Source organism: Lacerta agilis, chromosome 17 (genome assembly GCF_009819535.1).
Source record: "Lacerta agilis isolate rLacAgi1 chromosome 17, rLacAgi1.pri, whole genome shotgun sequence".
Taxonomy (NCBI): domain Eukaryota; kingdom Metazoa; phylum Chordata; class Lepidosauria; order Squamata; family Lacertidae; genus Lacerta; species Lacerta agilis.
In genome coordinates this window covers 17,076,109-17,097,487 of record NC_046328.1, presented here as the reverse complement: position 1 = coordinate 17,097,487, position 21,379 = coordinate 17,076,109, and the positions used below count along the sequence as shown (strand labels likewise).

General features: G+C 48.8%; 2 protein-coding genes across 3 annotated transcripts; one reads left to right on the top strand and one right to left on the bottom strand.

The window, feature by feature from the left end:
• Window positions 1–5,974: 5,974 nt before the first annotated feature.
• LOC117039033 (synergin gamma-like) lies at window positions 5,975–16,589 on the top strand. Of its 2 annotated transcripts, none has more exons than XM_033136064.1 (6): window positions 5,975–6,055; window positions 8,455–8,509; window positions 12,157–12,253; window positions 13,611–13,771; window positions 14,914–15,027; window positions 16,210–16,589. In XM_033136064.1, exons 1-6 carry the CDS (start codon window positions 6,015–6,017, stop codon window positions 16,318–16,320), a joined length of 579 nt encoding a protein of 192 aa, XP_032991955.1. In that variant the 5' UTR covers window positions 5,975–6,014; the 3' UTR covers window positions 16,321–16,589. The 2 variants fall into 2 exon arrangements, with proteins under 2 accessions (XP_032991955.1, XP_032991957.1); XM_033136066.1 differs by lacking the exon at window positions 5,975–6,055 and adding an exon at window positions 6,871–7,278.
• Window positions 16,590–18,802: 2,213 nt separating this feature from the next.
• On the bottom strand, window positions 18,803–19,507 carry DUSP18 (dual specificity phosphatase 18). Its single transcript, XM_033136369.1, has one exon. The coding sequence runs from the start codon at window positions 19,425–19,427 to the stop codon at window positions 18,861–18,863; it is 567 nt and encodes a 188-aa protein (XP_032992260.1). The 5' UTR covers window positions 19,428–19,507; the 3' UTR covers window positions 18,803–18,860.
• Between the last annotated feature and the right edge of the window lie 1,872 nt (window positions 19,508–21,379).

Here is a 21,379-nt window from a genome sequence, read left to right as displayed (position 1 = left end):
GTGCTGGTTTGCTCAGGTCCTGCTTGCAGGTTTCTGGTCGGGGCTTCTGGTTGGCTGCTGTGAGAACAGGATGCTAGACTAGATGGGCCCCTGGCTTGATTCAGCAGAGCTGCTCTTATGTTCTTAAACCACCACTGCAGGGGGCGGCACTGGCGGCCAGGTTCCTCCCCTCGGTGTTGCCCTTGTGGAACTGCAGAAAGGAGGATGTGGACAAAAGCTGCAATTAGTTGGCTCTGCCTGCCGTTGGCTGTGGCGCCACCTACTGTCGGGCTCCCTGCTTTGTGTCCTGCCAGTCCCAATGGGTGCCTGCCACTACTGCCGCTGTAGGAGGGCGTGTCACTCCTCTCTGATGGATCATAGCACGCCTCTGGTACGTTGCAGGGGGGACAGTAGGCGCTCATGATCAGCAGATGCAAGAATTGTGGGAAGGCTTATCCTCGCCCAAATAACTCAGCCCCACCTGACCCCGAGCCATTTTACGCACTGGGCAAGAGCTACAGCAGATTGTTTTTAGAGGAAGCCAGGAGACGCCACCTCTGCCCACCGAAGGATTTGACAGCAGGGGGTGCGGGGAGTAGATGCTGCGTATCTGAATTCTCACCTACATAGTTTTTTGTTGTTTTTTTAAATTAAAATCCCTGCCCCTAGAAAGCTAGCACATTGGGGAGAGAGGGTTCTATTCTCATTTTCTCCCTGGTGTGCTAGATTTCTACATGCAGGTAGGCTCCCCAGCTCCTCCGAGGCAGATAATTCAAACATGCAGACTCTGGGGAAGTGCGGAGCTGCCTCAGCAGAGCTCCCTGGCACCAGCCACTACTTCTCATAGGGCTAAATATTGGGGGAAACCAAGTGTTTCCTTTTTTAAAAACGTTGAGACTTGAATGTGTACTGGAGTGCACCTCTGATCTCCGCAAGCCGCTTTGCAGCCATGCCAATTCTTGTGCCAGTTCCTTCCCAAACCCTCCAAGGGCGCTGTGGGATTGATGCCTGCAGAGGGAGGTGGCACAGAGTTCCTCCTTTCCTTGGGCAGGGCTCCCCACTTGGTACTGACCTACTGAATGAGCTGGGGGGAGGAGCTCCTATACAGGAGGAACATGGAGATGAAAAGTGTTCAGGGACGTGTGTGTGTGTGTGTGTGTGTGTGTGTGTGTGTGTGTGTGTCTGTCTGTCTGTCTGTCTGTCTGTTTCCGTTCTCTACTGCCATCTGGTGGGGTGGCGTATAGTGCAATTTTTATGGATGGATGTTTAATTTCTGTGCTGCCTGCTAATGCATTAAGGGTGTGTGTGTGTGTGTGTGTGTGAGAGAGAGAGAGAGAGAGAGAGAGAGAGAGAGAGATGCACATTTGCTTATGAGTACACACCCATTAGTATTTCCTTATCCTCACTGGGCTACATCAAGGATGAAGAGATCTGCAGCTCTCCAGTTCCTGTTGGACTACAGCTCCCATCAGCCCCAGCCATCATTGTCAATGGTTAGGGATGATGGGAATTGTAGTCCCAGCATCTGGAGGACTATAGAGGTCCCCCATCCCTGGACTAGTTAACTCTCCTACCTTAGGGTGCTCATTTGCTTTCGGTGGATGAAGAAAATCTTTACTGTTTGGCCTGTGATAATATATTCGAAGGGCATTTCCCACCTGCCCACCAGATTCACTGAAATCCTCTGATGAATGGGCACCCATTAAGCCCACTGGTAGTGGGTGAAAATGGTCAGTATTACCCTCCACAGGGTAAAATGCTTTTGGACACATTTGTATTTGTTTACTTGTGGGGTGGAGATGCACCCCATTTTTGAAGGAGTCAAGGTCAGTCTGTGCATGCACATCATATGGTGCAGAATTCTCTTGGACCAATTTCTGCTTGCACACGGAAGTCTAGCATGTGAGGGGGTGAGAGTTCTAGCCCACCCAAACTCCCTGGGAGGATAGCTTTCTACACGCAGGGAAGTGTTCACTCTGCATAGTATGGTGTTCATTCCTGCGGTTTGATGTGGAACTCATGTGTCATGTGGTTCACCAGCAAAGTGTTGATTGGCTTTCAGCCACTCCTATAGAAGTGGGTTGTCATTTCCCCCTTACGACACTGGCTGTCCCGTTTTGTGTTTCACATTCTCTCCAACCGGGGGCTAATGTACATATCCGTAATGTCCGCAAGATGTGCCAATGTCGGCTTGCTGTCATTTATAGCAAAGGGGGTCTGATAATCAGTGTGTGTTGGTCAGGCTTCTCCAGCCTGGCGCTCTCCAGATGTTTTGTTCTTCCATTTCTACCAGACCCTACCAGCACAGCTGTTTTGAACTACAACTACAGCCATTCTGGCTGGGGGCTGCTGGGAGCTGTAGTCAAAACATCTAAGAGGACACCATTTTGGGGGAAGGCTGGGTTCAGGATATCACAGGCAGAGCCAACACATTTGTGCCTGGTGAAAAGGCTGTGGATACAGCTGTTTCCCTACTCAAGTGTTAGGGGAAACATAAAGGCTGAACTGACCCCCACATATCCTGCCAGAATCAATTTGGTGCAGCAGAAAGAACTGTTAGCAGATTAATAAGATTACCACTAGAAGGCTAGCCGTGAGCACTCAGCAGTGCTGGGTGTGTGTGGCCAAATGTTTTTTCCAGTGTGTAAATTATTCAATTTTTTTTTTAACAATATGTGTGTGTCTTTTTTGGGAGGAGGGGAGGGTCGAATTAGGTTCAGCCCTAGCCACTTTTGCGCCTGAGATAAAAATTCGCAAGGCACCACTTTTGTCCATTGACATGAGGAAAAGTCAATACGACGATGCCTCTGGATACGTTCATATAGGGCTGAGTAAAAGTGTTTGAAAGTGCTGGTGGATCAGGTCTGTCTGTTCTAGTGGTACCCAAAATACATCGGCTGGAGCAGCCTGCCCCCCCCCCCCGCCAGTGTCTGTCCTCTGTCCACTGTTGGAGGCAGTATGCAAGGGAAGGTAGGGAAAAAAACCACCACTGTTGAGGAATTCAGTATTGAGAGTTCTTGGGCTTCTGGTCTCTTCTGGCCTCCTGTTTATGGATTGATAGAAGGGCAGAGGTCTCTCCCCCCCCCAATACCATTTGTTTCATGAAACCACATTTCTACAGTGGGAGGTGGGCCCTGTGTCATTGTTACCCATCGCCTGAGTTGTCCATAAAGCACAAGGTATTTTGTGACAACCGGAGTGGTGTAGTTGTGAAAAGTGTCTAATCGGGACCCATGAAGCCCACTGGGTGACTTCAGGCCAGTCACTCTTTGGACATAACTATCCTGGCTTCATACCTCATTGTTTTCGAATTCTGGCTAGTGACAGAAAGCTACAGTTTCGTGTGTAATGGGAAACTGGGTTGGTTCACCAGTATTGACACAGGAAGCTGCTTCGTACAGAATCGGAGACTGTCTGTCCACCTAGCTGAGAACTGCCTACGCGGGCTATCGGTGACTCTCCAGAGTTTCAGATCTGAGACATCGCCACCGGCCCTACCTGGAGGTGCCAGGGATTGAACCCGTGGCCTTCTGCTTGCAAGGCAGATGTTCTGCCGCTGAGCTACGGCCCTTTCCTTGAAGCCACCAGGGGAGGGGAAGGAGTGCGTAGGCTCGGTTTCACAAACCATGGTTTGCAAAGCTAGGATCGTTACATCCCGACTGACTGCGTCTGTCATTTTAGCCTACCTCACAGGGTTTTGTCGTGAGCATAGAAAGGGTAGGCAGAGGACCGCATGTGCCACGCTGAGGTCCTCGGTGGGAGAGTGTTAAGGAAACCACCACCGTAGTGGAGGCATCGCCATTTTTCCACGCACAGCTCTGGGGAATCGTATCTATCCGTTTTCCTGTCCGGTGATGCCGTCGCCGCTCTTGCCCGCCCCTGACCCTTCCTTCCAGAAGTGAGCGATCCTTGCAGTATCACATCCAGCCTGAACCGCCCCAGCTAGGGACATGTGTCAAGTTCTCCTTTCATAAACCGTCCAGGTCGTGCCATCCGATCAACGAGATACGGGCGACTGAGGGAACCTCTGGCGTAACCAGAGCACAAAGAAGGCCAGGCCGGCCTCTCCGGTTTCATTTGCCCTTCAAATAAAGCTCTATTTTTGTCTTACTTGAGCAGTTGTGCTTGTGTCCTTGAACGACCCAAGGAAGGGAGGGGAACAGAGATGTGGGCGAGAGGGAGAGCCGGAGCCCACTCCTCCACCTCCAGCAGCTGTTTCGAGAAAAGAAATAGCTCTACATCAGGGAGGAGGATAATTCCCCAAGGTCTTTGCCCTTCCGTTGCCAGAGAAGGCGGGCGATGGAGGAAAATGCCTGTTCCTGCCCATCATGGGCGGTTGCCATGGCAGCCGGTCATCGCATGAAAGGGCTGCTTTTGCCAGCAGCGAGCTGAAGGGGAGGTTTTTCATCCTACACCAGGGGTGTAGCACCATTTTCAGCCTGAGGGCGGTCTTCTCTTCCGGGCAACAGTGCCAGGGGTAGGCGGGACTGGAGGCAAAGATGGGTGGAGAAACAAATATGAGTTTTGATTTATATACACTAGGCAGGTTCCTACTCACACTCAAACACTATCTGCCGTTCAGGCAAGCAGGAGGCGCTATCAGAGTTCAAGGGCATATTCCAGCCAGGCAAAAACACTCATGGCCGGGTAGGAAGCAAAGCTGGTGAAGGACGGGGCCTGGGGACAGGGAATGTAGCCAGGTGATCATTCCAAGAGCCAGATAGGCCTGGAGGGCCACATTGACTCCCCGACAGGCCTGAGGTTCCTCACCCCCCCCCCCAATGTGTGGAATAAATGGAGGCGGCAGATGAAGCCACATCTTAGGCCAGGAGTCAGCAAACTTTTTCAGCAGGTGGCCGGTCCACTGTCCCTCGGACTTTGTGGGGGGCCGGACTATATTTTTTTTGCTGGGGGGGGGGGGATGAACGAATTCCTATGCCCCACAAATAACCCAGAGAGGAATTTTAAATAAAAGGACACATTCTACTCATGTAAAAACACGCTGATTCCCGGACCGTCCACGGGCGGATTGAGAAGGCGATTGAGCCGCATCTGGCCCCCGGGCCTTAGGTTGCCTATCCCTGTCTTAGGCCATCTGTTCCTCCTCCACAGATTTCCCTCAGCTGATCTGGCCAGTTTTCTTAGTGAGATCCTGAGGCAATAAGGAGCTTTCCACTGGCAATATATTTGAGCTGATGTAGGGGAGACCTGGAGCTCTATTGCTTCATCCCAGTTTAAAACGGATCTTTGATTGACCCTGGCTATTACCCTTCAGTAAGGGGCCCAGGAAGGCAACGAAAGGGGAAAATAATATTGCTTGGAACTTATTCTCCCTTGCCTATCACCCTTCCCCCCCTCTCCCAATTTGGATTAACAAGATTAACGTCTTGGCATGATCTCACCCTCCCGGGAGCCGCACTGCATGGGGAACATTCTGTTCCTGGTGGTTTGTCACCTTCTTTCTCCAGCACGGCTCCTGTGCCTTTCAACACAGGAACTGTAGAAGAAATGCAGGATCCTTATGCCAGGGAATGTCACACGGGATGGACGTCCGTCCTGCATGTAGCACATCGGAGCTCTAAAAGGAAATGGAAAGTGGACAAGGGATTTAGGACAAGGGATCCCCAAAGCTGCCACACACAGAGCAATGTGTTTTGCAAACACTGTACATTTAAAGCACCATGTTAAAGTTTTGTGCAAACAAGTCAGGACGAAGGCTGAATAGTGGGTCGTTTAAAAGAGCTCCCAATTTAGCACTCTGATCTCTGGATGAACGGATGGTACTTTCAGACTGTTGCTGTTTTCAGGTGAGATCCAGTCACTTCCTGCCAAAAAGATTAGACTTTTTGCAATAATGAAAGTCGTGGGGAAACGCAATGGAAACGGTGAGATAACCCTTGTTTCGATGCAACGTCATCTAACCTCCCCAACATACAAATTAAAATGAATCTCGTTAAACAGCCAACGTTGTGTGCAATCTCACTGCAAATCAATAGCCAACATCGTCTAACCTCCCTGAAAACAAATCAGGACCGATGCTCAAGAAACTGGTCACCTGGAGGCACCAACAATCCAGGTACAGCACACCAGGTTTTGTAGTTCTTATATATTTTCCTACACCCTGTACAAATCACCTTTAAGGACAAGGACTCCCAAGGTAGCACACAATTTTTAATAAATTAAATGATGTAATAAAAGCACATTTAAAACTACTGAAAACAGCTGCAAAATGAAAGAGTTAAAAACCAGCAACAGATAAACGCATTCTTGGCTTTAGCTTTTCAGAACACAGTGGACATGATGATATGAGGCTTATCCTGTTTTGGAAATAATTTATTTTTTTGCTGCTTATCTGTGTGTCTGAATTCTTAAAGCTAGTTGGAAAAGACATCTGGCTTTCTGTAAACACAGTGGAACTCTTTGGTTTATATTCTTGTGCCCAAGTTGCCACCTTTACATCCTGGCTGTGCTCCTCCTCCTCTAACAGCAGACAGAGCAACAAAAAGAATCTTTTTCCTGGCAGGGAGATAATGTATTACCTGCTTAATTACATCATGGTTGTCATTGCTTAAGACAGAATGCTTTGTTGGCAACCCTATATTTATATAAACTAAATATAATAAACATATTGAAGCGGTTTATATAAAAAGCAGTAACATAAGCATGCCTATATTATAGTGCTTTAAAGAGAAACATTAACAGTGCAATCCTAACCTAATGTCTACTCAAAAGTAAGTCCTATTGAATTCAGGGAGCTTACTTCCAGTCAAGCAGAGTTAAGAACACAGCCTTAAACACTACATTGTGTTTTAAAGTGTTCCAGTTGTTCAACAGACACATGATTCCCCCCCCCCACAGAATCCTGTGAACTGTAGTTTCCTCGCAGAGCTAGAGTTTCCAACACCTTGAACAAACGACAGTTTCCAGAATTGTTTGAGAGAAGTCTTGTGCTTTAAATTTATGGTGTGGATCTGTCCTTAATTTACCGAGAGGAATGAATTTATTGGGTTGTGGCAAACCTGGCGTCTTGTGAACTCTCACTCTGCAATGCGCCTGGGAGCCGCAGGAGATTACACTGAGCTCAGGTGGGAAAACTTGCCTGCTCAGAATCCAGAGTTTGTCAGCTGACTCTGGAGTAGCACAAAGCAAACTTCCTGTAGACGGTAAAGAAAGAATTAGCCAGGTTCCTGTTCAGTACTTTTACTTTGGGGAAAGGAATAAAGTCGTTTGCTCGCCCACATATCTCATCCAGAAAACACATTTGAATTCCAGCTGTAGAGGACTTACCTGTTTCTCCAGGTAGGTCAAGGGCTTCCCTCCTACATTACAGGAGTTTAAAGAAGCTGTGGATTTTGTTTCTAGGTGGACTGACAGGTGTGTGCATGTGTGTGTTGCTGGAGAGAGAAATTCAGAGCAATAACGATGTGTGTGGTGCACTCAAAACCCATGAAGCCGTGCTTAATAGTTTGTTTGTCTTGCTTTGTTTTTTAAAAAAGCAGTAAGTGCTGCATTCTGGCATCCAAGAAAGCTATCCCCTTTGGGTGTGGAAGAATTAAATCAGCCTTCCCCAACCTGGTGCTCTCCATATGTTTTGGACTGCAGTGCCCACCAGCCCTTGGGCAGGGATTATGGGAACGGCAGGCCAAAACATCTGGTTGAGTGCAGGCTGCATTAAACACTCAGATGTGAAGTTAGCAGCAAGACTGTTTAGAAGTGAGGGGAAAGCACACCTTTCAGCTGGGTGTCTGCTGCAAACAGCAGGAATTAGTGGCTGTTTTTATCTCCACACTCCTGTGTTTCCTTGAATGCTTAACAAACCTACTGGGTAAGAAAAAACTTTCATGGACCACAGCCTGCTTTGTCAAGATGCCATTTTAAAGGTGCCAGTGGACTCTTTCGGGTTTTCTTTTCACTGCAGGAAAACCAGATCACCTGATCATTCTGTTCTTCTGGGTACATGGACTTTCATTAAAGTACTGGTCCATCTAGCTTAGTATTGTTTACACTGACTGACAGCAGCAACTCTCCAGGGTTTCAGACAGGGGACATTCCCAGCCCTACCGGGAGATGCCCTTGGGGTTTGAACCTAGGACCTTCTGCCTGCAAAGCAGAACCTAGGACCTTCTGCATGCAAAGCAGATTCAGCTACTGCCCTTCCCCTAAAAATAAATTAAGATTCTAGTCCTTATGGTTTTAAAAGTGGCAGAGCATGCAGGGCAGATGCTCTACCGCTGAGCTACAACTCATACTCCTCCAGTGTCTTCAACAGATGCACGGCACCCAGAAATATAGCAGGCAAAGCTTTCCCTGGCATGGTGACAACATAAAGGGGAAAGATTCAGCTGCTACTGTACACTCATTTTATGTTAATCTGCCCATGACCAGAGGCAGGAGGAAGAGGAGCAATGGTCGGTGAAACCCCGCCACCACTTACAGTTTAGATTACTCTTTAACTTCTTCCTCATTCCTGTCAAGGCTGATGAACTCTGAGGCTGCCCATCTGATGAGATGCTTGCAGCAGATCCATAAGGTAAGGCTGTTGGTGGCTATTAGCCACAATGTTTTCATAACTACAATTAAGGGGCCCTGAACTTCTGAATTTGCTAGTACAGTACGCTACTGAAATATACTCGGAGTCAAGTGTGAATTTCATGCTCTTTATTCAGCTCATAGTAGTGAGGAATGCAGTTCCCCCAAAACGTTTGCTTTATATACACTATTTTCACAATGGGCCCCACGTGATTGGCTAATTCCGGGATACTCCTGTATGCCAATCGGAGTGCGGATTCACTTCCACCTGGAGCTGGATTGGGTGGCTCCTGCGAACCAATCAGACTGCTGCATTCTCAATCCTATTGTTCTGGGACCAATCTGACTGCTGCAATCTCAATCCTATTGTTCTGGGAACAGTCAGACTGCTGCAATCTCAATCCTATTGTTCTAGGACCAATCAGACGGCTGCATTTTGGATCCTATTCAACTCAGTACATAACAGCTACGTTCCCAGGTATGGTGACTGATCTGCCACTATAGCAGGGGCAGACCTTCTCTGCTCCCTATGGGGAGTTGCTTTGAGCAACTATTGATTCAATTGATTAACTGCTTTCTGCATAAAGAGCCTCTAAACGACTTAGAACACAAAGCATAATGTCAGATGAAAACACCAATATATTACAATAAAATCCATAGAATAACCCTCAGAAGAGACCCAGTAAAGCAACAGCAAAAGCCTAATATCAATAAACAGCACCATCGTCATCTGTACAGACTGGGGCTGGTGGAAGTTGTAGTCCAAAACAGCTGGGGGGACACATCTGGAGGTATGGGACGTGGGTAGTGCTGTGGTCTGAACCACTGAGCCTCTTGGGCTTGCTGATTGGAAGGTCGGTGGTTCGAATCCCTGTGACAGGGTGAGCTCCCATTGCTCTGTCCCAGCTCCTGCCAACCTAGCAGTTCGAAAGCACGCCAGTGCAAGTAGATAAATAGGTACCACTGTGGCAGGAAGGTAAACGGCGTTTCCCTGCAGTGTAGTTTCTGTCATGGTGTCCTGTTGTGTCAGCAGCGGTTTAGTCAAGCTGGCCACATGACCCGGAAAGCTGTCTGTGGACAAATGCCAGCTCCCTCAGCCTGAAGCTGAAATGAGCTCCGCAGCCCCATAGTCGCCTTGCCTTTGACTGGCTTACCCGTCCATGGGTCCTTTACCTTTTTACCTGGTGTGGCTTATATGGGCAGTTTTGAGCCTTTCTTCTCTCCCATTCTTACAAGTTAAACCTACCGGTATGTCCTGTTTTGCGTTCCTCATTCCTGTCCTTTGTCCACTCCATCAGTTTTCTGGGACAAAAAAACCTTTCAAATGCTGATTGCAGGATTATTATTTTTTACTGCCTGGCTGTGTGTTTGGCGTCTTCCCCCCTCTGCTGGTTGAACTTAGTCATTGCACCGGCATATGTGGGTCAGCCCTTTGATTCTATTCAGTTCTCTTGGGGACTCAGCGCCCTTCAATGAAGTGTTGCATAACTTAGGTTTTCGTTCTCAGTTTCTGGTTTGAAAAGTGTATTGTTTTTCCTTCTCTGTGGCAAGTGTCGGCCTGGAGGGAGAGAAGACATGGATCATCTTATGGTATAGGAACCGAAGGATTGGATAAATAGTTATTTTTAGTGTGCCTGGAGCCCTACAAAAGGACTTTTGAAAAGCCTTCCTCAAATCTCTCTTTAATTCCTGCACATTCCACAGATGCAGCCAGGACAAAACTGCTTTTCCAACTCTTCTCTGGCTAAATATTTGCTCTTCCCAAAACCAGTTTCCAAATGATTGACTGGACCAGGGGCTGAATGTGGCCCTCAAGTCCTCTCCATCTGGCCCTTGAGACTCTCCCCAAGACACACACTTCCCCATGAGTGTCTCAGTCTGCCTGATGTTGACCCTGACCATTAGTCCATCTAGCTGAATTCTCCCGGTTGGCAGCGGTTTTCCTTTCTGGGATCTCTGGCAGAGAGAGAGAGAGAGATCTTTCCGATCACTTGCTTCCTGAGATCCTTTCAACTGGGGGTAAAGGTAAAGGGACCCCTGAACATTAGGTCCAGTCATGGACAACTCTGGGGTTGTGGTGCTCATTTCGCTTTACTGGCCGAGGGAGCCAGCGTACAGCTTCCGGGTCATGTGGCCAGCATGACTAAGCCGCTTCTGGCAAACCAGAGCAGCGCACGGAAACGCCGTTTACCTTCCCACTGGAGTGGTACCTATTTATCCACTTGCACTTTGACATGCTTTTGAACTGCTAGGTTGGCAGGAGCAGGGACCGAGCAACAGGAGCCCACCCCGTCGTGGGGATTCGAACCGCTGACCTTCTGATTGGCAAGTCCTAGGCTTTAACCCACAGCGCCACCCGCTTGCCCCTCAACTGGGCTTGTTGTTGTTCAGTCGTGTCCGACTCTTTGTGACCCCATGGACCAGAGCACGCCAGGCACGCCTATTCTTCACTGCCTCTCACAGTTTGGCCAAACTCTGGGCTTACCACAGACTAAACTCGGTGTGGTCTGTAGTGCAGGCAAAATGTGTGCTCTACCATTGAGCCATGGCTGCTCCTCCCTCTTTGAATGCTCTGGTTCAGTTATTCTGCACAGTCTGTAGTAGAGCCTTGAAGGCTCCTGTGAGCACACAGGGATGCACCAGAATTTCCAGGCTCAGTACACCTGTGAAACACATAACTTTTGGTCTACTCAGGACTCTCCATAGGACACACAAACACCCGCTCTGCAAACTCCTTGAGTGTTTTCATCTGGCTGGGATGGGCATTTGAATTCTGATAATGCTTCTTGCTTGACTGAATAGAGGATGGAGGAGAGTGTGAGTGCAGAAACTAGCTAGCTTTACAAAGTGGAACCCCCCCCCACCTTCATTGCTTTGCCCACTGTTGGCAAAGTTTCTAGCCCTCAAGGCACTCGCCTGGAGGGAATGAGGCAAAATTAACTTTTCTTAGAGAAAAGTGCCCCTAAATTGCTTCTAGGCAATCCTCTCTACTGAGCGTTCATTCTGATTTTTTTTGGGGTGGGGTGGGGTGGTTATAAGATGTTGCACTGAGCAATTATTGCCCCGTGCTTTTCTGTGCATTTCCCTGTCACTTTCCTTACTGCAAAAAGTGCAATTTTTATTTTGGGGGAGAGGAGAGTTTGGTGCACCAGAGTCCACTTCATTAGCACAAGCTGAATCTGCTGATATGCATGTTCGATCCCTTGCAAAAAGCAGCAGCTGTCTGGAAGCACCCGAAATAAAGTAAGAGGAGGCAGGGGTAGGGTATTAGCATGTGTGGCTAAGGGTTAAAACTGCCACTTTTATTTTGGGGAGGAGAAAAAGAAAAAAGAAAGAAACCTTTATTTTTAACAGCCAAAACGTCATGCAGTAGCTAGCAAGCTTCTGAGTCCAGCAGAACTCTTCATCGGGTTGGATATTAAGCAATGCAGGAATGAGGGAGAAAGCTGACTTTCTGTTGGAACTATAAATGTCCGCATGGTTCAAAACCTCACTTTTGTCGCGTTGTCTTAGGAGTGTGGCTGTTTGGATTGCTGTGACAACTGCCTGTGCATCAGAGTTTGCGGTTGTTAGTGACCCAGGTCTGGCGTGCAGAGATGAACACCCCCAAGACTTTGGTTACAGCCTCTCTCCCTCTTTACCCTGCAGGTATTCAGCAATGCCAACGAAATCCTCGCGGGCATCAGTCACCCATCTGTGTGCAGCGAGGTGCTGCTGTCTGCACCAGGGACTGCATATATCCTGGGTATGGTATGGAATTTGGCCTATTTAAAAAAAGGCCCAGTGTCACAACCTCTACTGCCTATTGCTCTCCCTTTTCCGGAACTTGGGGGGCCATTCAGTGAAGCTGAATGTTGGAAGATTCGAGACAGACAAAAGACAGTACTTCTTCACACAACTATGGAACTCACTGCCACTGGAGGCAGTGGGGGCCAAGAAACTTGGATAGCTTTAAAAGACATTAGACAAATTCATGGAAAAGTTTAACAAATGGCTATGCCCAGCCTTCATGGTTGGAGACAATAATGCCTCTGAATAACAGCTGCTGGAAAGCTCAGGAGCAGTGATGTAGCATGGGTTGCCAAGGCCCGGAGCCACGTGGAGGGAAGGAAGGGAAGTGGATGGAAACGGGTGGAATACACATGCAAATCCAACTGCATTTGTGTCACCCAAGAAACTGCAGCTGTAGAGATAAGAAGAGTTGTTTCCATTGACTGGAGAGGTCACTTCCTGGTTCACACGGAGAAGCCATTTTCATTAGACCCCAGCTAGGGAAGTGCACAGCTGTAAGAAGAAGAAGAAAGGGATTTGGGTGGCATTGTGGTCTAAACCACTGAGCCTCTTGGGCTTCCCGATCAGAAGATTGGCAATTTGAATCCCTGCGACGGAGTGAGCTCCCGTTGCTCTGTCCCAGCTCCTGTCAACCTAGCAGTTTGAAAGCACACCAGTGCAAGTAGATAAATAGGTACTGCTGTGGCGGGAAGGTAAATGGCATTTCTGTGCACTCTGGTTTCCGTCATGGTGTCCCGTTGTGCCAGAAGCGATTTAGTCATGCTGCCCACATGGCCCAGAAAGCTGTCTGTGGACAAACGCCGGCTTCCTCAGCCTGAAGGCAAGATGAGCACCACAACCCCATAGTCGCCTTTGACTGGATTTAACCGTCCGGGGGGCCCTTTACCTTTTTGCACAGCTGTATTGAAACAGCACCGGGTGTTGAAATTTTGCGCCCCTAACAAATTTGCAACCGCCCCTGTAGCCCTCCCCAATGTTACACCTCTGCGCAGGAGGAGAGAGGGTTCTTGTGCTTGGGTCCTGCTTGTGGGCATCTGGTTGCTAACTGTGAGAGCAGGATGCTAGCCTAAATGAGCCACTGGCAGCTTAAATTTGCCGGTATGCAGCTGGATCACAACAGTGGCCTTTGGGAAGTGGCTGTTGTAGCAATGCTTGCAAGATGTGACTTGAACCCCCAGAGGCGATATCCTTCCTTGCTAATTCTTTCCTAAGTAACTCCACTCCAACAGTTTATGCTTGTGCACGTGCAAATCTGTATCCCGACAGCTGCAGAGGACGACTTTGCTTGCTGTTTCTTTTTTTGCAACCAGGGTTGTCGGAAGTGTACCGGGTCTCCAAGCGCTTGGAAGAAGGGATGAAGGCTCGGAGAGCGGAGAGCGAAGCACTGCTGCATTGCCTGCGCAAGGTGGATCTGGCCTGGAACAACCTCCTATCCTTTCTCGCCTTTGGCCATTCTGTATTCCAGATGCTGGTAAGGAGGTCTTAGTGGGTGCATGAAGAACAACCGGAGGCAAGGGCTGGCCCTGACCCCACCTCTCCCTCTGCTTAGCTTATTTGGTGGGTTTCTCTCTGATGAAAGCTTGTTCACATACCCTCCAACAATTCTCTGATGAAAACAGGGACATCCTAAGGAACAGCAGGACATTCTGGGATCCAATCAGAAACTGGGATGGCTTCTGTAAATCCAGGACTGTCAAAACTGGGACACTTGGAGGGTCTGTATTTATTTGGCTTGCTGAGGCTTGGTCAATGGCACTCTGGGAAATGGTGTCGTCATTCTGGCGGTGAAATAAGCAGCAGCTTATTTATTTGTCCCTTAGGAAGATAGAAAGCTGTCAAACAGAACTGGGCCATCTAGATCAGGAATGTCCACATCATCTGATCATTCTGTTCTTCTGGGTACATGCAGAGGCAGAGCTAGCTGCTCTGGCACCCAGAGTGGTGCACATGTTGTGCACCCAGGGGCAGGGCTAGCCGCCTGTGGGGGCAGGGCGAATGGCGAGCGTCCCAGGGGGGTGGCACCACCCGTGGCGAGCATCCCACGGGGGTGGCGATGTAACCCCCCACAGGGATGACACCCGGAGCAGACGGCACCCACAGTACCCCCCCCCCTCCTCCACCAGTGGGTACATGGCCTTTCATTAAAGTACTGGTCCGTCTAGCTCAGTATTGTCCACACTAACTGGCAGCAGCTCTCCAGGATTTCAGGCAAGGGGACATTCCCAACCCAATTTGGGAGATGCTGCCAGGGATTGAACCTGAGGCCTTCTGCAAGCACTGTGCTGAATCAGACCCTTGGTCCATCACGCTCAGCGCTGTCTACACTGACTGGCAGCAGCTCTACAGGGTTTCAGGCAGAGAGTCTTTCCCAGCCCTACCTGGAGATGGTGGGGATTGAACCTGGGACCTTCTGCATGCAAAGCAGGTGCTCAGCTACTGAGCTACAACCTTCTTCACCATCTCTCTCAGCATTGCTCGCTCTGACTGGCAGCGTGCCTCTTCAGAGTTCTGATCCTTGACCAAGCGCCTGGGGTTGCTGATTTGGGCTGTGGGGCAGAGGAAGCCAGGTTCTGACACTTTGGGTGCCCCCCCCTCTGTTGACTTTGCTTACAGAATGTTAACCTGCTGGAGCCATCTGGGGAAAGTGACTCTCACTTGTCAGCTTCTGACCTAGCACCCGAACCAATCTGTGGGGTTTGCCTAACTGAGGTGAAGCGGGAACCCCAGGTGAGATTATTCCTTTTTAAATTTGTTTCACACACGGAACGGGGAATCTGTGGTCCTCTAGATGCTGGTGTTAAAAGTGCCAGACTAGGGACCTAGGAGAGCAGGGTTTGAATCCCCACTTGGCCATGAAGCTTGGGCCAGTTGCTGCCTTTCAGCCAAACTACCTCACAGGGTTGTTGTGGGGATTAAGTGAGGAGAACCATGTACACTGCCTCGAACTCCTTGGGAGAAAAGGTTGGGATATGATTATAATAAGCACTGTCTATTCTTATCACCATCACTACTGCTATTTGGTAGCAGTATTTTAGTTGCTTGTTATTCAAATGTAAGGGACGCGGGAGGCGCTGTGGTCTAAACCACTGAGCCTCTTGCGCTTGCCGATCAGAAGGTTGGTGATTCGAATCCCTGTGACGGAGTGAGCTCCCGTTGCTCCGTCTCAGCTCCTGCCAACTTAGCAGTTTGAAAGCACACCAGTGCAAGTAGATAAATAGGTACCACTGCGGCGGGAAGGTAAATGGCATTTCCATGCGATCTGGTTTCCGTCACAGTGTCCCATTGTGCCAGAAGTGGTTTAGTCCTGCTGGCCACATGACCTGGAAAGCTGTCTGTGGACAAACACCGGCTCCCTCGGCCTGAAAGCGAGATGAGTGCCACAACCCCACAGTTGACTTAACCGTCCAGGGGTCCTTTACCTTTATCCACATTTAAAAAATGGCCATAATAGTTGTTGTTTTTAAATTTATTGCCTTCCCTTCACTGGCAAGGTCCCAGGGTGGGTTACGTCAGCTTAAAATTCAGAATTAAAAACAATCGAAACATTACAGTCACAGGAATATGGTGGGAAAACTCACATCTCAGGTGTTCAAGGCCTGATTGAAGAGGAGCATTTTCAGCGTTTACTGAAAGCTGAACAATGAGGATGCCAGGTGTACTTCTGTGCGGTACAGATTCATTGCAGCATGAAAACAGAAGAACACCCTTAACAGCCACAATATGCTTTGGCAGCACACTACTAACAAAACGACTTCTTAGTCTATGAGATGCCATGGGGAAAACACAAATATTTAACTGGTGTTGAAAAGATATTAATGAAGGCTCCAGGTGGATCTCTCCAAGAAGGGTATCCTGCAGACAGGGAGCCATGACCGTAAAGGCCCAATTTATTTTTCTTTGCCTTCTCAGGTGAGTTCTGGAAACTCTGGTCCTGTTATGTACCAGGGTAGCTGTTATCATGCCAGCTGTGCCAATTTCTGGCTGAACTGTGTGGATGCCACTCTGCCAGGAGGGACGTGATTCTTTTCTTCCCCACCCCCCCTCTTCCAACTTTCTGAATGTACACCAGTCAAGTTTCTTTGGAGGAAAAGAAGATCTGGAGACACTTCTCACAGACAGAGACTTTTGGGAGGCTACAGAATCATCTTCCAAGGCTTCATTGGTGGTGGGAAGTATCTTTGGAGAGGCAAAGCAAGATGGCGTAGAAACCTTTCTGTTCATCAAAACAATCTTGTTTTTGTAGGATGCTTTAGAATGTGCCCAGGAACAAGCTGATTATTTTTAATTTACATTGAGCACTTCTCTATCTGTATTCTGTGGGTTTGCATCCAGACTAAATCATTGGTGGTTCAGCCCTGTGAGCACCAGTGGGACTTCACAGAACCTTTTTGCTCAATTGATGTTGTTTGTGAAGCTTCTACCTCAAGCGAAAGTTTTTTTTTTTTTATCTGCTATGACCGTTTTTGCCCACCCAGCCAAACATCTGTTAGATGTTTTGGACTACAACTCCCATCAGCTCCAGAATCATATGGCCATGCTGGCTGAGAGTGATGGGAGTTGTAGTGTAAAACTTCTGGTGGTCACCAGGCTGGACTTGGACTAGGGCTTAGCAGTGTGGGACCTGCCCCAGGCAGCCACGATTTACATCCCTGGTATCTTTGCTCCACTGCCAATTTTATGCTATCCTACACTGAAATAAGTCCTACTGAATTGAATTAGCCTTGCCCTCGGGTAAGTACGTAGCATGACATTGCAACCAGTATCGCCAAATAAAGTCTTAATGCAGGTCCATAGCGGGTGGCGCAGTGGGTTAAACCACAGAGCCTAGGGCTTGCCGATCACAAGGTCGGTGGTTCGAATCCCCGTGATGGGGTGAGCTCCCGTTGCTTGGTCCCTGCTCCTGCCAACCTAGCAGTTCGAAAGCACCTCAAAGTGCAAGTAGATAAATAGGTACCGCTCCGGCGGGAAGGTAAACAGCGTTTCCGTGCACTGCTCTGGTTCACCAGAAGCGGTGTAGTCATGATGGCCACATTACCCGGAAGCTGTATGCCGGCTCCCTCGGCCAGTAAAGCGAGATGAGTGCCGCAACCCCAGAGCCGTCCGCGACTGGACCTAACGGTCAGGGGTCCTTTTACCCTTTACCTTTAAAGAAGCCTAAGGAAATACTGTAAAATGCAAGTAGTCTTTTATTTTACTAATTAAACACATTGTTCAATTTTATTAATATAGGTGCTCTGTGTGCAAGTCAATTGATGAACCTAATACTAGTTCTGCTGGCCTGCCTGTGTGCTCCTGCTAGGCAGCTCCGTGCCAAGCCACACAGAGGAAGCAAGCAAGCAAGGAAGCAAGTGGGCAAAGGACGGGTGGGCAGCCAGGCAGGGGACAGACATGCTACACACTCACATGTGCCCCCTTGCTCCTCTTGGAGGCAAGCCAGAAACAGAGGGTGGCTCCTGGCTGGGGGGAGGCAGCAGACTGAGGGAGGGAGGGAAGCAGGAAGGGGACAGGGGAATATCGAGGGTGCTGTGCCCCCAGAAGAAAATTAAAGGTAAAAAAAGGTAAAGGACCCCTGGACAGTTATGTCCAGTCAAAGGCAACTATGGGGTTGCAGAGCTCATCTCGCTTTCAGGCTGAGGGAGCTGCCGTTTTTCCGCAGATCGCTTTCCGGGTCATGTGGCCAGCAGGACTAAACTGCTTCTGGCACAATGGAACACCGTGACGGAAACCAGAGTGCACGGAAATGCCATTTACCTTACCACCGCAGAGGTACCTGTTTATCTACTCACACTGGTGTGTTTTCAAACTGCTAGGTTGGCAGGAGCTGGGACAGAGCAATGGGAGCTCACTCGGTTGTGGGGATTCGAACCGCCGACCTTCTGATCGGGAAGCCCAAGAGGCTCAATGGTTTAGACCACAGCACCACCCGTATCCTGCAGAAAAAAATTACAGTGGTGCCCCGCTAGACGAATGCCTCGCTAGACGAAAAAGTCTATGGGGCTGCCTCGCAAGACGAAAAATTTTCGTCTTTTTTTTACGTTTTGCGGAGCGCGGCTGTCATTGCCGCTCTGCAAGACGAAAAACCCGCTAGACGAAAATTTTCGCAGAATGAATTATTTTCGTCTAGCGGGGCACCACTGTACTGGGTAGGGGGCAAGGGACCCCGGCCCCCTAGGGTTGGCACTTATGTGGTCTGGTAACCCCAGGCACTACAGTCCTGCTTTGTTGCAACATTGGGTGTTTCCCAAAAGAAAAGCTCTCCCGCTCCGCTGAAGGCGTTGTTATTTTGGAACGAGACACAAAGGAGTCACAAACTGAGCTTGCCTATGGTTTGTTTGTTTTTTCAATTTTTTGTCGCTTTTATGTATAGAAAAGAAAAAGGCGCACGCATGCACACAGAGCACCCCCTTATCGACAATCCCGCCCCCCCTTCTTCTTCATCAGGCAATAGGGCTCTGCACTGGACAGAGTCGGGCAAAATTTCACACTTAGTAAAGATAGCGTCGGGGTTCGTTAAGCTCCGCTGAGCCCCCTTCTTCCGGAGGGCGCGAGTTCTGTAATTGTCACAAGGCTATCATGACCCTGACTTCGTTTTCGTAGAGGTCAGGAATCACCCCCAGCGGGGACTGGACCATCTTGACGCTGGTTTTCCCAAAGAGTTTCTCCTCGTACTGGATGAGCTGCTGCCAAAAGCCGTTGTTGGGCCGGACGATGGGTCGGCAGCACTTGACCCAGGCGTGGGCGTTTGCCAGAGACATAAAGTGGTACTTCATCAGGTAGGCGATGCACAGAGCGGCGGACCGGCTGACGCCCGCAGCGCAGTGCACTAGCGTCCGGCCTTGGTTTGATTCCACGGTGCGGATCTTATCGGCTACGGGGTCGAAGAAGTCCAAAAGGCGGGACGAGGGGCAGTCTGTTATGGGGACGTGGATGTAGTAAATGTCGGGGAAGTAAGTGTTGACCACCTCCACCGAAACGTTGATAACTGTGGTGATGTGGTTGGCGTAGAGGAAGTGTTTGTTGTTGGCGGCCTCGCCATTACTGAGGAACAGGCTGTTTGTGATCCGGGAAAGGCCGTAGACAGACGGGTGCCTGAGTAGGATAGGGATGGCTCCAAACGCTGCGTTCATCAAGGCGAACTTTAGACATCAGCTACGGCAGGAAGCATCATTCTCGCTCGCTATGCTTTAGGGAGGCAAATGAGGCTTCCAGTTAGACAATGAGGAAAAAGGAACCAGAAAAATTGCCGTATTTTTCGCTCCATAAGACGCACTTTTTTCCTCCTAAAAAGTAAGGGGAAATACCTGTGCATTTTATGGAGCGAATGGTGGTCCCTGGAGCTAAATTGCCATGGGGCCAAAAGCAGATTGTGCTTTTTATTTTACAAAGAGAAAAGGGGGTGTTGAAAGGACCCCGCTCAGCAGCTGATCAGCAAGAGATCGGGAGAGAGATAAGAGTCCCAGCTCCCTTTCAGCCCCGCCCTCCTTTGTTGAATGTGCTGCAGAGGGAGGTTGTTTGTTTCCCCAGGACATGTGACTGGCTGATTAGATTATCTGTCTGGAAACAGTAGAAACTGCTCCCTTTCCTTAAGATTTTTCAGAAATGTGAGTTGAACCCCATAAAAACGGGGTTTTCCTCTTTGCTTTTCCCCCTTTGCAAAAGGAGCTTTGCTTTTCCCCCTTTGCAAAAGGAGCTTTGCTTTTCCCCCTTAGCAAAAAAAGCTGCAAAACTTTTAGCTGATCCTCAAAAAACAGGGCTTTTCCCTTTGCAAAAAAGCTGCAAAACTTTCAGCTGATCCTCAAAAAACCAGGGCTTTTCCCTTTGCAAAAAAGCTGCAAAACTTTTAGCTGATCCTAAAAAAATCAGGGCTTTTCCCTTTGCAAAAAAGCTGCAAAACCTTTAGCTGATCCTCAAAAAAACAGGGCTTTTCCCTTTGCAAAAAAAGCTGCAAAACTTTTAGCTGATCCTCAAAAAAACAGGGCTTTTAGAGGAGGAAAACCAGAAAAATATTTTTTCCCCTTGTTTCCTCCTCTAAAAATGAGGTGCGCCCTATGGTCCAGTGCGTCCTATGGAGCGAAAAATACGGTATAGGGACAGAACTACCTAAATTGTATAGAAACTTATTCCTGTATGCAACTACAGCGGCAAGAATGTTACTCGCCCAAAAATGGAAAGAAGAAGTCCCAGCAAAGGAAGAATGGATACAAAAACTTATGGAATATGCAGCAATGGCAAAACTTACCTGAAGAATAAGAAATCAAGATAACAAGCTTTTTATAAAAGGATGGAAATGGTTTATTGAATATTTACAGATACATTGTAAACAAATAAAAACACTGGCAGGATTATTGTACTAACCTGCAGTTACATAAGAGTATACAGTGGCACCTTGGTACTCAAATGGCTTGGCTCCTGAACAAATTGGCTCCCGAATGCCGCAAACCCAGAAGTGAGTGTTTCGGTTTGTGAATGTTTTTCGGAAGCCGAATGTCCGAACACGGCTTCTGTGACTTCTGAATGAGTGCAGGAAGCTTTTGCAGCCAATTGGAAGCCGTGCCTTGGTTTTTGAATGGTTTTGGGAGTTGAGCGAACTCCCAGAACGGATTAAGTTCAAGAACAAAGGTGACACTGTATACAGTAATTTGGATATGCAGAAGATATTAAAAATAAATTTAAGGAACTGCAGAAAGAGGGGGAAGGAAGTCAAGTTTTGAAATGTCAAAAGGATTGTAAAATCAGTGAAATGTATACATCTGAAAAGTATAAATAAATTTTAGAAAAAAATAGACAATGAGGAAAAAGGCAAACCAGTGGCGGAGGTTCATGCTCTGGCACCGGGGGCGGGAAGCAGGCGGGGGCGGGGGTGGCACGCGTTCCGGGGGCGGGGCGTGCCGCCCACAGGGGCATGGCGCGTGTTCTGGGGGCGGGTCGCGCAGCGCAGGTGGGGGGGCAGCCGGGATGGAACTCTACCGGGATCGCGCTGCCCGGGGCGACCCGCCCCCTACGCCCCGCCCTTCCTACGCCAGTGAGGCAAACTGAATGTGCGATACCCAGCAGTGGCTATCGCCAGGGTGTGCCATCA